Here is a 15,349-nt window from a genome sequence, read left to right on the forward strand (position 1 = left end):
TAGCTGTAGAAGCTGGATTAAAGTTGGTGCTTCTGTTCGTGTAGTGTGGTTGGAATTGCTAAAGCTTGCCTCATATTTACTCTTTTAAAAACAAGCTATCGAAGTATCAAAAAACTTTCCTAGCATCTTGCAGCAGCAAGTATTTACAGTTTTACATCGCTACTTGAATTCTGGTAAGATAAAAATCTGTTTTGTCTTTTATTGCTTTGTTTGGTGTCTGTGTGGTTCTCTATTTTCTTTATGTTAAGAGCATGACTTAGAAAAAAGCATGTTCAGGAATTTTACAGTCCACTTGTTCAAATACAATGTATACTGTTTCTATGCTAGTGAAATGGTGCTTATCTGGAGTAGAACCTTTTACACTGACTTACACACAGTTGTACTGTCTCTGAATATATGCTTATCACTTCTGTTGGTGTGTTTTGAGAAATCTTTTAGAGCATTTATTCTGGTCATGTTTCAATTTGGTTTAAATACATTGATATTCAACTCAAAATAGTAGAAGATAAAACTAAATGTGTTTATTTTGGAAACAGGCAAAAGAGGTTATTTTGAATTGTGAGGATACCAGCATGATAAAAATTCTACGAAAAGCAAAGATGGCTAGATTTCTAATTAGTGTAATGAAGTGTAGACTAATCGTTCAGTCTGCTATGACTTGAGAACAGCTGTAGTTATGTAAGAGGTGTTTGGGGAACTGTCTCTTTTTTTTCTGATGCTCTCGGACTTTGTTATTTAATACGAACCACTGCTGCCGTTAGTGTTAATAGAAGCACTGAACAGTTCAAATCAAGATTGCTTTTTTGTTTTCCAGCTTTGTCAGTTATCAAGGGCTTGTGGTAGTAAGAGTCTATCTGATTGTAACATCATCTCGTGTATGTAATAACCATTTTGTCTAAACGCGCTCTCAATCTCTAGTTATTAAAAGGAAAAATAAAAAACACAACAAACTCTTACCACTATTACCAGTCTTCCTCTATATCTGCAGTGTTTTCAGGTGTAAAAAACTTGAAAAAAATCCCCCTCTTGTTTCCCTCCTTACAGCATCCTTAAGGACTTCAATGCCTGCAAATGTGAGGGTATTAATTGTAAAGGAGAACCACAGCCGTCATCCTACAGCAAGGAGCTGTGCGTATCAAACTGGAAGGTTAAATATGCTCCATATCCTGAGAATATATGTTGGTAAGATTCCCGTCTTCCACCATTTATTTATGGTAGTGTAGGTTTAGAATGGGGACAGGAGAAGGGGTCTAAGTGTATTTTTCTTTAACCCTAAACTGAAACTTTATGGAATGTTTCCATTTGGCTGGTGTGAATATTTCCATTAATGCTGCTCTTCGTTGACCTTGGGGATGTCTCTCAGAGGTTGACTATAGAGTTTAACACAACAAAGTTCTGGTACCTGCAGTTCTTGTTAACTTTGATTTTTTTAAATCCATTTTTATTTTTTTAATTAGTCTCTACCTCCTCCTTTCCATTTTTTGAGGCTAGTGTATATCTACTGTTGAGATATGAGGCAAGGAATTTGGTGTTAGTGCTGAGTATTCTTCAAGTATGTGTGTATATATATATATATATTTTATTTTTTTTGGCAATGCCACAGGACAAGTATAGCTTGATCCACTCTGAACTATGGTCTGTTTTCCAACATCTTTTTTTTTACTGACCCAGTAAATTTCACAGACTTTACTTGGGAGTGTGTGAAAATAGATAAATGCTTTTTGAATCAAGCTGTTCCTGTGCTGTCTTCTGTCATGCTTATAGGCTAAAAATGACTAAACATTTTCCAGTTGCTTTGTAAATAACGTAGGACTGCACCAATATAATCTTCAGGTCATATGACAGAAAATTTGTCGTGACGTTTCCATGCCCAAACCGAAACTGCAAATGAGACAAAAAATACTCCTATTGTTTGGCTTTTCCCTTGAAGAAGAGGTGGCATAGCAATTTGCCATGTTAATGTTACTTACCTAGGCTTACCATGAGAGTTGTCAGCAGAGGGAATGATAATGAGCCTCTGTCCCTGCTTTGTCTGTTCTTAATGCTCAGCTTTGGCTGAGGTTCAAGTCATTCCAGTCCTTTTGGGAACTGTTTCAGAAAACATTAGGAACACTGCCTGTTTAAGACCTGTGGTTGCTGTGGATGCAGGTGGATGTTTCAGCTGGGTGTTGTTTTTTTGTATAAATCAGAGTTTCTTGGTAGATTCTGCTTCTGATAGCTATTCTCCTTGCTGAAATTCTCTGTGTAATTGCAATCTCGTTCCAACTTTCACAGTTTAATAATGTAGAAATACTAAACAAAGTGTTTCATCCTAAAGCTTAACTACTTTGGACATTGTATTTTAAGTGTTACAAAAGACTAAAGTTTTGAAAGTGTAAGTTATGTTATCACTCAAGAAAGGTTGCACTGTTTTCATTATTTCTAACAGCAACTGGGACTTCTGTAGTGCTTTGTTATTTAGCTTTGAGAATATGAAAGCCCAGCTTCAAAAAAGCAGTGCCACCTATTACTTGACATATATATATATATATATATATATTTTAATAGCACATGCTTACTGTTTGTTTTTGTCTTTTTTTTGGCAGGAATAATCTTTCGGTGCGTGGTCTGAAATGGTGGTTTAGATGGTTTTGCATTAATTTGTTTCTTTTTATTGTGCTGTTTTTTCTTACCACTCCATCCATAATCATTTCAACCATGGACAAGTTCAATGTCACTAAACCTATTCACTACCTTAATGTGAGTATCACTGTGTGTTTGGATATAGCTGTATTTCAGACCAAAACGTTACTAAATGGATAGGTGCATAGTAAGAAAATGTAACAATGTCTATAAGCTAAATTCAGTTGAAATTCTGAAAATTGTTTAATGTAGCTTCTGATTAAAAAGTGTCAGGTCCTTGGTCATCTTTTGTTCCTTGATAGTAGGCTGGATAATTTCATCTGAAACTTTATATAATAAAATCTTTTATTTGTAGTAAAAGCTGCATTCCAAAGTTACATAACTTTAAATATTTAAAATGTAAAACCTTTTGCCAAAAATGGAATTTCATGTCCAACTTGTATTGATTTTTATGATGAGAAGAGGGGAATTCAGATTTTAAACTCTAAAGTAAAATGCCATGATTTTATTTTGCTTACTGGATTGAAAACCAGGATGTCATATATATCTGGTCCTAGTCTGATTTCAGCTGAAGTCTCTTACAAACTGTTCATTTTAGATATTTCCCCAAGGTGGTATAAACTACATAAAAGCTGCTTGTGAGACTTCACCCTCACGGAATTTAATCCCAATCCTACTCCTGTTTCCTGCTTTGCACACCAGTGCTGAGCTCTACCTCATTCTAAGTCTGCATCTGAATATGATTTTCACTGTTCAACCTGCTGTAATTTACAAAAAGCTAATTAGTGCAGCCTCTGTTCTTCTATCACAGCTGCATTAAACTATTTTTAACACCTTTAATTTTATTTTTTTTCCAATTAGAATCCCATCATCAGTCAGTTTTTCCCAACGCTCTTGCTTTGGTCCTTCTCAGCTTTGCTACCAACAATTGTCTATTACTCAACATTGCTGGAGTCCCACTGGACAAAGTAAGCAAGATCTTCTTCTGTTTCGGTCTTATCAGCTGTGTATTACTAGAACAATGGAGAAAGTGCTTATCTTTTACAGTGCTTTTAAATCTCCAGATCTCTCATAGCCAGGAATATCATGTTCTCATCACTTTCTAATGCAATACCGAACACTTTGGAGTTATTACACTTGCTGTATTAATTACAGATCTGACCACATGATTTGCTTACGCTCCCTTATCACACATACTTTGTGTTTAAAGCTTACTTGGAAAGAAATGTAGCTTCAACAGGAGTACGGGTAATTCCTCTGACCCTGTAACTAGCTCACGGTCTGGGAAGGTAGGAAGTGTGGGTTTGGATCCTCTCCAGGCTGAGAACATAAGAGTCATGATAGAATCATGTCATAGAACCATAGAACGGCTTGGGTTGGAAGCGACCTCAAAGACCATCTAGTTCCAAACCCCCTGTCATGTGTAGGGATGCCACCTACTGGATCAGATTGCCCAGGGCATCATCTAACCTGGTCTTGAACACCTCCAGGGATGGGGCATCCCCAACCTCTCTGGGCAACCTGTGCCAGTGCCTCACCACCCTCTGAGTCCCTGAATCCTACTTCAAGAAAAAGTGCTCCAAATGCTGGCATGCTACCTAAAAGAAAGACATCCTTCTTCGTGTTGTTTCACATGGAAGAAATGATGGGATGTAACAGTGCACAAATCAGTGCTACTGGATACTATTAGTGGTGTTCCGAAAGACCTACAGGACCAAGGCCTGTCAGATCTGTCGATGCAAGATTTTCAGATAGGACTGGTGATGTGCTGCTAACCTGGGATATTCAGCACAGCCTGGTTTAGTGTACTGGACTTCACCTCCACTTTACCTACAGTGAGATAAAAGCATGATAGTGTGCACTGAATCCTAGTTACGCTTCATTCAATCTTCTGCCTGCAGCCGTTGCTTATTTATTTTTATATTGAGGTCAAATCCTTTTTAGTTTTGTACCATTCCCCCATAAGACATTGTGTCCAGAATCTGCTGTTTATTTGTCAAACTGTATGCTTTTTATCAACTTTTTTATTGATAGTTGTACTAAACACATGAACTTTGAGTCCTTCTGAATTGGCTGAAACAGTTTTCTAGAGTCACTAGTTATTGCGGGTCTGATTTTAAGCCTTAGTATAATTATACTAACTGATATGTCCCACAGTACCCAGTGGCCATGTGATCCTATAAAAACTCTGGTTTTAATGCCATATGAGACAGCATCTTTGAAAGAGTCTGAATTGTTTATGGCATCTCTGCACTTTTCTGGCAACTATGTGTCTTTAGAAAGATGTTCCTACTACTGTAGGAGGGGTATAGTATTAGTAGTGTTATGTCTCCGAAGTCTTGACTCTTGGCAAGTATAATTCAGTAGCTTGTCTGAGCGTCTAGTTTCTTGGCACTGGTGCCCTTCAACAAACTGCCTAATCCTTCGTAGCATAGTATTTGAAGAGCAGTTTGTTTACAAGCTGCTGAGAGATGTATCATTAGATGAGAGACCAGCTGTGACTGGTGCTCATCCCCTTGCTTGTGGTACAGGGTGGTAGTTTTGTTAGCACAGCATCTGGACTAATCTTCTGAAATGTTTTCTGTGCCCAAGAAGATACTGAGAGCCTGCTTGGTCAAAATCAGTGAATATCCCAAAGGTGTTTCTTTTGCAAGTATATTGTAGTGATGTATGTGGTGGGGGAAGCTGGAAGTCTCGTGGGTCCTGACATTCTTTGAGCAAGATCGTTCATGCGTGGAAGTCTTTCACATGAATTTCTTAGTAACTTTTTCTTTTGGCAGATCTGCAGAGAACAGAATAATGATGCATAAAGTCTACATATTTCTGATCTTCATGGTATTGATTCTGCCTTCCCTTGGTCTGACCAGGTAAAGTCATAGTTTAATAGAGTAATGTTTGGATATTCTGACGGCTTTTGAATGACAGATTTCTTGCTTTCTAGTTGCTAGTTGAGGTACAGTTGATGTACCCCTTTCCAGTGTGTCTGGTGACACACTAAAACATTGTAACATTCAAATCTCATGTTCTTCATCTGAAGACCCTTAATGTTTGTGAAGTTTGACTTTTTGTGTAGCAAAGAAATCTTGGCACTGAAAGATCAATGGCTAATTGAATGTTGCCCACACTGTTGTAGCTGAGAACCTAGTTTCCTGAGTATGTCTTATACCTGAGTTAGTTTTTCTTTTCTTTCTCTGGACCTGTACTGTGTTTAACTGTCTCTAGCTAATGGGATAGCACATATTTGTCTTACCTATATACTGGCTTCTAAAAATTAATTTCTAGAACTTTAGTATGAAGTAGATATATTTCTTTTATTATGCATCTTTTTTTTCCTACTTCTGACCAGCAGTAAGTATAAAGCTAAAGTAGTATTCAGATTATTTGATTAAATTCTTTCCATCTGTTATCCTGATCTGAACTACTGAAAGAGAAGCAATTTTACACAGTGCTAAGCTTCTGGACACTAATTATATTAACCATCTTTCTTTCAGTCTTGATTTTTTCTTCCGTTGGCTGTTTGACAGAGAATCATCTGATTCTGCCATTAGGCTAGAGTAAGTATTAGCAACAATTTATACAATTATTTAGGATGCTTTTTTTTGCTATTGACTAACTTTGGTTACTGTTTATTAAGATTAGCTCAGGGATGGTACCTTAGGGAGGACGTCGAGGTAATAAATAAGGGGAGGAGAGAATGCAAATGCTTTTGCTGTGGAGAAGTCTATTTTTTTCCTGCCAGATAATATATGCAAACATTTACTAAGAAGAGTTATTTTCCCCAAACCTTACAAATTTTATAGAAGACAAGAAAAGACAGGATGATGTAATGCAGGTGAGGGGACCAGATAATGTACTGAGGGTTTTTATATATCGTTGACAAAGGAAGGATCTTCCAAAGAATTGCACTGGGACTAAATAGCTGCAACAGTTCTCTTTTTTGAAATCCATTGACTCACTGTTGATATTAAGAAATACAAATGTCTTCATGCCAGTACCGCACACTTGCAGATATTGGTTATTAGAAGCTCTTGTGACTGTGAGCTGAGCATGGTGGCTAGTTTGCGAGGTGGCTGGAGGGAAGGAATAGGATGCAGTTATTAAGACTTAAATTATGTTCTCAACTGCTATTTCAAAGTCACAAACAAGAAGATGATTAGGAATTACTATGCTGTAATAGGATAATTTTATCTCCCAGCCTTCTTATCTTGTCTCAAGTTGCCATTGTAACCATCAAGTGATGCTCTTGTCTGTTACCAGCCACCCCATCAGACTGCTGTTTCTTTGCTTGAACAGTTTATTCCTTATCCAACCTGCGTGACTCAGCCGGTCTTCTTACAGATTAGTTTGCACTGGCATCCTAAAAGTACGCTTTTACTGCACATACTGCATTTATCGTTAGGTAGTACTCTTTTTCAACAAGGTTATCAGAAGTCTTCTAGCCACTTCTTATGGTGGCTAGTACTTATACCTATGGAGAGAGATTTCCAAAGATGATAGAGATCCATTGTATATATGTTTTTTCTATTTGCTTTTCTGCTTTCCAGTCACTGTCTGATGTCTTTCCTTGCAGATGTGTCTTTTTGCCTGACCAGGGAGCATTCTTTGTGAACTACGTGATTGCCTCTGCTTTCATTGGCAATGGGATGGAGCTGCTGCGCCTACCTGGCCTCATCCTTTATACCATACGCATGATAATGGCCAAGTCCACAGCAGAAAGAAAAAATATTAAACAGGTATTAGAGCCCCACCTTAGCCAAGAGGCAATTAAACAATTGGTTTTTATAAGACACAGTGGGAGCCCCCATCTTTCAGACCATTAACTATCACGTCCTGACTTTTTTTGGCCTTTATTTCACTCATCTGTAACAGATTTGTATTGCCTTTCTTTGCAGCATATTTAACTGTGAAGTATTTATTCAAGTAAGAGATGGTCAAAATATTCTCTTTGTAGCTCCAAGTCAAATTTTTATGATTTGGATTTTTTTAGTAGAATTCTGATACTATCTTATACTCTAAATTGCAGGGTTTTTAAAATTTGGATCTGTCCACAGTTAGTTTCTTCTGTCAGCCATCAAGCATGTGCAATTTGATTTTATTTTGTTAGATGTACATTCAGATTAATGCTTACCATCTGATTTCAAGCACTGAACTTTAACTTTCAGATGATGATTTGTCTTGCAGCTTGACATTCAAGGTGTTGGAATATGAACTTAAGCCTGTATACAGCTGCTCCCATTCCTTTTTTCCTTTTTTTTTTCTTGGGGGCGGGGGGGGCTGTCCTTTTTAAAATAATCATGTTAAACATTCGCTTTTGTTAACTGTTGCATGTTACACCTTGTTGTGGTTGAACTGATACGTATAGATTTTTTTCCCATTACAAGAGGTTCAGATAAGCATTAGAAAAAAATGGGAGTACCAACCATACCAAAGCTTTGACATCTTGAGCTTTCCCTGGTGTGAAAACCAGCACAAGGAACAGTATACAGATTCAATGAGAGATGCAGTGAGGTGAAGGTTCTGTGTTTGGCCCAATTACTTCCTACTTTGTGGCTTTAATAGTTGCTTCTTGTAGATGAAAACACTTATCCTTGAGGAATTTTTTTTAAGGCTACGGAAGTAGTAACGTGTTTTCTGTGAGTGTACCTGTTTAAAACACACAATACTTATACATAAGTGTTGTTTGTACCTCTCAGGGAAATAACTGATCTATCAAAGGGAGAGAATAAGAGAAGGTGAACTTGCTTTAGTGAGTTGTCTTAACTCCTAACAAATTGATAGGTGACACGAGAGATTTAAGTGTTTTGTTTTTCCTTCCTAGCAACAAGCATTTGAATATGAATTTGGAGCGATGTATGCATGGATGCTGTGTGTGTTCACTGTTGTCATGGCCTATAGCATTACGTGCCCCATCATTGTCCCCTTCGGTAAGTTCTCCAGTGAGCTGTGGACATTGTGAGTGAGATTGAGCCAAGTGGGGGTAACAGAAGGCCCAATTCTAGGTTCTTGGTACAGTTCAGATGCTGATGATCCTTAGGACTTTAAACTTTTCATCCCTTCTTGTGGGGAAAAATAGGACAGAAGATGGTGAATTAGTTCTTGCGCTGCATTTAGAAGTTGAAACTGTATTTGATGAATATTAAATGCTTATTTTATTTTTGAGTGTTGTCTCAATCAGCTCTGGTGGTGGTTTTTAGTAGTTAAGTGTAGAAGTTAGGTTTGGGTGTGAGGGGATTATTTTTATCTTTGGTTCTTGAGGTCTAGGAGAAGCAGGCTGCATAAGGTATCTGGAGGTCCATCTTAAGCAGCCAAGCTTGACTTGAGACATTCTGATCCCCAAATCCTTTAGGCACGTTTGCAATAACATTTGTCTTAAAGTTTGAGTGAAGTATGTAAAATAAGCACAAAAAGAAGTATGTTGATACAGTAGTAAGAGGCTGGAAAACTACCTGTCCTTTTCACTGCTGCAGCTCTACTGTGTTGCAAACCATTTATCTAAAATTCCATGCCCTGAATGAGAAAAGGGGCTGTGGCCATCACCATTCTATCGACAGCTGCATGCTCCGTGGTCTTGACCCTAGAGATGTGACCTAATGATGTCCTAGCCACTTTGTTTGAGATGACGTATTGGTGAATGCCATGCCTGTCCTCTGACAGGAAAGGAAATGCTGTACTCTGCTTGATGCGCTGGCTTAGACAACCAGCTAATTAGTTCAGGGTATGTGGGTAGGGTGCAGCTGCCCTGTAGTGTAGTTAGAGCTGGGGTCCTTCTGTAGGACCTGGAGAAGGTCTCCAAGTCACAGGCTGCCTTGCTGTGCGGGACGGGTTGGGGAAGGACAAAAGCTGACTTGAAATCCAGTCGTGGATTTATTAAAGGCTGAGGGAGAAAGACAAAGCCATTGCTAGACTTTTCTTCTTTACCCGTACTGCAGTGAGGGAGTTACCAAGCCTACCCAAACAGATTGGCCCAATGTGCCAGCACTAGAGAGGAACTCGGGCTCTACCCTGGGAGTACAAGTGGTGCCACAGAGAAGTGTGAGGAGAAGGGGAGGGCTAGTGAAACCCTGGGGATGTTGGCCCTGCCCCATGAACTACCGCAGAAGCAGGCTGCTCTCATGAAGCTGTACTCCATTCATATTTGGGCTGTATCCACCATTAGTATCTGGATCTTCAGTCACTTTGTTGGTATAGATCTCATAGGATTGCTGCTTTTATCAAGTCTTCAACAACCTCTCCTTGACTCTTCCTTTCTCCCTCCCAGGGTTAATATATATACTCCTGAAGCACATGGTTGACCGCTACAACCTTTACTATGCATATCTCCCTGCCAAGCTGGAAAAGAAGATGCACTTTGCAGCAGTGAACCAGGCTCTTGCCGCTCCAATTCTCTGCCTTTTATGGCTCTATTTTTTCTCATTTTTGCGACTGGGTAAGCTTTACCTTTTTTCACTGAGAACATAGTCTTCTGTTGACATCTTTCTTACATGTGAAACGTGAAGTTCCACAGGCGTTATGGGCTTCTCTTTTTGCCTGTGTAAACGGGAAGTCATGGGGGTTACCTGTTGCACTGAGGTATGCAGTATTTGCAGCTTATACAAGTTTGCATAAGATGCTCTGAAGAAGGCATAGATGGCTGATGTGTTAACTGGAAATATCAAGTGCCATTCAGTTTTTTCACTTTACAGGAAGTTGCGTTCCCTAAATCTGCAGAGTTTGAATTGGCCAATTGGACTGTAGAGTGACAGTATTTAAAAACAAACAAATAAAAAATAAACACACCAATGTTAAAGAAAAGTCTGTTCAGAATTAGTTATTGTTAGTAGATGGTCTCTGGCTTAACTACACACATTTGTGCAGTCTGTATGTAAGTTGAATTTGCCTGAGTGAATTGGCTATTACTTCTGTTGTACAACTGTTGTTTAGGAAAAAATTCTTAAAATGTTGGCTAATGCTACTATGACCTTTGTTCTACATCATCTGTCAAACTTTATATGGAAGACTGCAGTGACATAGTGACTCTCCTCCCCATACTGTGATTCAAAAACTCATGGTTTTGTGTAATTCATTTTAAATACGCAGATGTTCTTTATTTTGCAAATACTTGGCATTATTAGTATTGGCTGCAGTATACTAACAGCTTTGGCATCAGAAAAGGTACGTGATAGCTTACAGCTTTTTACTCATGACGTAGGAGGAAGCACTCGTCATGGAACAGGAATGTTTGAAGGAATTAAGTTTCCCTTCTTGGGAAGGGAGCCCTTGGAATCTAACTGTATTTTACCTTCTCTGTTCTCACAGCACTGATGACAAAGTATGTTTGCATCGTGCTTTTCCAGCGTACTTATACTGTTGGCAGACTGTCATTTATCTATATTTTTTAACTTTGGAGAGAGTTCCCAGTGGATTTAAGAGGCACTCAAAACTATGGCTTCAGGCTATCTTTGGAGTTGAGCAGGTGTCACTGTGGTAGTTATATGCTTGGGAGATTTTCTCCTTTGTTTTGAGATCTCTCTCTGCAACTGGGATGACGAACAAATTCATGTCCTCTAAAATAACAGCAGAATTTCGAGAGCATGCTTTAGGAAAAAAACAAACATGCAGCAGTTGACGTCTCTAATTGTTACGAAGGAAAACCTGGTGTAGTAAAAATGAAATCCTTGTATTTCCTGGTTCTGCGGCAAGACCATCATTTGCTGTGGAACTTAACCCAATCTGTATTTTCCATTACTATGTTTGGTTTAGTATAGAATTATTGTTTAACTGGATATTCTTCAATGCCTTGTCAGTGCGCAAGGCTGTCCAACCAAGTGGGGTGAGGTTGAGAGGCAGGACCTTGACGTTTTGATTTAATTGCTACTCCTTGTGCCAAGGGGAAGGAAGGAGGGGGAAGAGTGCTTCCTTACCTGCAAAATAAATCACTGTGTATGTAAAGTTTTATTGCTTAATCAATGACTTGTGTAGTTTGCCTGGTGCAGTGATGGACATTATGGATGCAGAGTACAGCAATACTCCATTTTCTCACTCACAGAAATGTAAGGCTAGAAAGACTTCTATCCCAGTTCTGAGTCAGGATCAAATATCGCTTGACTGCTCACAGTACTGCATGCAGACAGGCTGCGCCAGTGTCATCTATTTCCTCCTCAGCTACTGTCATCTTCCTCAGCCTCGTGCCGTTTTATCCATCAGACACCTAAAACGCTGCTGTGTCCCTCACGGCAGAGGACAGTAGTAGTATCAGCAGTTCAGCCTGTCTCCTGGGATGGGCACCGAAGTCCCATGGTTCTCTAGAGATGTTGGCAGGGATGAGTGCTGAGGATGCAGGGCAGGGGAAAACTGATTTGTGGAGACTTCTCCCCTGATGTCTGCTGTTTGCCTTGTGGCTCACTCCATACATTGGCTTTGATGTAGACATTCCTCAACAGCTGGTTAAAGAGTGATGTAACCTATGCTTAGAAAAACAACTTCTAAAGGAGATTCCAGAATACCCATAGGGAAGTTCTTTCATTTCCCTTGCTTGAACAGCAACATGTACTTTGTTTTTTTATTCCTCCTCTCAAATAGATCTGCACAGATCTGTTCATATAACCTACTAAACAGTAAACATGTCTGTTCTGTGTCACTACATATGCTGGGGTTAACACAAACACACACAGAAAAGAGGATTGTTACTGCTCGTTTTGGCCAAAGAAGTTTAGAAACAGCTGGGTTAACTTTTTCTCACCAGTTCTTACTCTGAGAAGCTACAGTCCTATTATCCATATATATATTTTTCCCTGGGAGGTAGTGGAGGAACAACTTTTAATCTGTAAAGGTCATTTTTTCCCCTTTGAGCTGTTTGCAAGCTCTCTGGTTTGGTACCACCATCCTATTTAATAAATGGACTCTACCTATTACATTTCACAGATCATTAATTAAAAGCATCTTAGAAGTGGGTCCAGGATAAATGAGGGAGGAGAAGAAGGATCTGTGAGCCTTGTTTAGCACTCAAGATTTGCAGCTGCCTGCCTTAGCCTCTTTAAAAAAAAAAGGGGGGGGGGGGGGAATAGCTCATTCATCAGTTTTAGCAGTCAGCAGGCTTTGTGCTTAAGCAGGTTCTTCTAGTTGACGTGGGAAGTGGCTTGCCCAGTCCTCCAAGGAGAAAACATGAGGCTTCTGTGAAAATGGGAGTGTGAAAATAAGAGTGTGTTTGTTTTCTTGCTCTGTATTTTTATATTATTTTCTGGATATTTTTCTAGGCTTTAAAGCACCTACAAGCATGTTTACCTTCCTGGTTGTCAACATCACAATCGCTGTTTGCGTGGCTTATTCTTGTTTTGGCTGTTTCAAGCATCTGAGCCCACTGAATTATAAGGTAGGTGATGGATACCTTACACCTTTCAGCACCTTCCTGTGTATTTGATGTAGCACCAGCTAGTCATGTTGGGGCGTTTCTTGCCTTGACAGTAGCAATGGCTGTCCACAAACATTAATTCCAGTAAGATGACTAAAGAGGGCTGATCATTAGAGGCAGATTACTTGGCACAGTGGAAAGTGTGCCAGTTTCAGCAGGAACCAAATCTAAGAGAGAGAGCAGTATGGAAAAAGATTGGAGGCAAGTTCATTGTAACTGTACATTAGAGCACCAGCACTGCCCAGTGATTTCTTTCTGCAGGTTTTCAAGTGCTTACCATCTCTTAATACTGTTTTAACTTACCAGTTTGATATTGTCTCTCTCCCTTCCCCCACCTGTTACTGGTTACAGATAGAAGACGTGCAATGCGAAAGCGGAAACAACACAGATGTACGAACCATCCCAGCATCTTCTGTAAGAAGTTAAGAGTTACTAATATTCTCTCACATTTCTCAGAAAAGCCTAATTTCTCACCCTGCTTGCCAGAGAGCTTGTGTAGGACATACTAGTTTGAATGGACTGTAGGACTTCCATATGTTGGTGGGACCAGTGAGTTCTGCAGCTGGGCTTCTTGACTGTTCCCAGGTGGTGTTCCAGAAGTACCTTCAGCTGAAGTTTTAGGAGTAGTTGAGATATGCTACCTCCAGCAGCACTAAATGCTGTTCTGGGCCTTACACCAGACAGTACCTGACATCTGGACAGCAGCCAAATGTAGTCAATTGCCACTGCTTTGTGACTTTGAAAGTTGTGACATGTATAGCAGGTCTTTGCCGTGTCACTAAAAAGGCTGTAGGACTGAAGTAGAAATAGAGGTCTTTGTGCCACATCTACAAGTTGTGTGTGTACAGGTGAGAGGTGCACCAGGAAGCCTCCTGTAGCGTGCAAAAGGCCTCGGGTGTTAAGCTGAAGAATGGGAAAATGGATGAAAAGAAGAATGGCAAGGGGAAAAATTATCCTGGGTAAATTATCCCAACGTTATGGTCTGAGAGACTAGTAAAATCCTTAACGCTTGTGATTTCAGATGTACATCCCCCGAGTTTTGCATCCTCATTCTACAGAAAGGACGATGCTTGCCCAAAAGGAGCAGCCATCATATGGCACCATGGACAACAGTAGTTCATAGGCAGAAGTTACAAGCTGTTCCGCCCAACCAGCAATTATCAAGGAGGGAGTGAAAGGCTTTTTCTCAATACTGAGGACTAACGCAAGATGGAGCACTTGGTCCAGCATTAGAAGAACTAATTCCCCACCACTGCCTACTAAGTATTCTGATTTATTTTTTACGAATTCCTGCCTACAGAAGAGAGATAGAAATAATTCATTGTGTGGTCTGCAGCTGTGCTTGGAGATCAAAAAGCAGATGCCTTGGGACTGATTGTTTTCCAGGCTATCTACACACATTGTTCAACATGTTTGTTCCACAGAGTTGCTGATCCTCAGGGACTTCACGTCTGCTATCCCATTGCTTGCCTTATGAAGATAACTTATGCTGCGTATAGATAACTGATCACCAAAGCAAATGTAGCTCTCTATTACCAACTGTCATTTATTTATTCAAAAAGATTCTTATTTAAAAAAAAAAAGCTTTAGTATTTATAAACTCCTTGGTATGTGCTAAATCCTGAAGCAGCGTCACTTTTTTGATGAAAATACTGTTTGTGTGGGAGTGGAGGATGGTGTGTGGGAATCTCTCCTTTCTTTTCACCTGAAGCACGTTACTTTTTTCCTTAAGTAATGAGATGAGGGAGTTACTGTGCACTTGCACACTAAAAGTGCCAAAGCGCAAAAAAAGTCTAGTTTAAGAAAGGAGTGAGTTACCTGATAGTGTTTTTATATATTTTTGGAGGGCACTTAGGTTGATATTTTTTGTTCACTGTTTTTAAGGGCCTTCCACAATGAATGTTTACTTGCCAACAATAAAGGGTGTAAATATTTTATCTTTCTTTTAATCTTGGGTCAAAATGACAAATCTCTGGGTTTTCTCTATAGTGCCAATATATGAGCTGTAAGATACTAAGTTTTTAAATTATGTAGTAGGCGCCAATTTATTCCGAAGTACATTGTGTCAAAGTACAACTAAAAATCACAAAGCAATAAAACAGTTCAGAAGTTTCAGGCTGTCTTGATTTTTTTTTTTTCCTTTGCATATTGACGTATTTCTTTTGCTAGCTGCCTTGCAGTGTGAGCAGTGCCATGCACTGTTTGTAAGAGCACTGTCATGAGACTTACGACGACAGTATGTCCTCCGGAGGGAGTGAATCTTTGACCTTTGGGCAGGGAGATGATTTTTACATTCCAAAGACCTGTGTTTGTTTGCCTGCTCATTGTTAAACCTCTAGC

General features: G+C 39.4%; 1 protein-coding gene across 3 annotated transcripts in view; it reads left to right on the forward strand.

Annotated features, from left to right (window-relative positions):
- Positions 1-15,124, forward strand: part of TMEM63A (transmembrane protein 63A) — a 29,909-nt gene extending 14,785 nt beyond the window's left edge. For all 3 annotated transcript variants that reach the window (XM_066993636.1, XM_066993635.1, XM_048057521.2), the window contains 11 exons: positions 1,045-1,182; positions 2,586-2,739; positions 3,484-3,590; positions 5,403-5,489; positions 6,114-6,176; positions 7,193-7,355; positions 8,441-8,546; positions 9,881-10,048; positions 12,855-12,970; positions 13,361-13,423; positions 14,031-15,124. In XM_066993636.1, the coding sequence (XP_066849737.1) occupies positions 1,045-1,182; positions 2,586-2,739; positions 3,484-3,590; positions 5,403-5,489; positions 6,114-6,176; positions 7,193-7,355; positions 8,441-8,546; positions 9,881-10,048; positions 12,855-12,970; positions 13,361-13,423; positions 14,031-14,132 (1,267 nt within the window). In that variant the 3' untranslated portion in view covers positions 14,133-15,124. The remainder of the gene's footprint in view (positions 1-1,044; positions 1,183-2,585; positions 2,740-3,483; positions 3,591-5,402; positions 5,490-6,113; positions 6,177-7,192; positions 7,356-8,440; positions 8,547-9,880; positions 10,049-12,854; positions 12,971-13,360; positions 13,424-14,030) is intronic.
- Positions 15,125-15,349: the final 225 nt, after the last annotated feature.

This window comes from Anser cygnoides, chromosome 3, assembly GCF_040182565.1.
Source record: "Anser cygnoides isolate HZ-2024a breed goose chromosome 3, Taihu_goose_T2T_genome, whole genome shotgun sequence".
Classification (NCBI taxonomy): domain Eukaryota; kingdom Metazoa; phylum Chordata; class Aves; order Anseriformes; family Anatidae; genus Anser; species Anser cygnoides.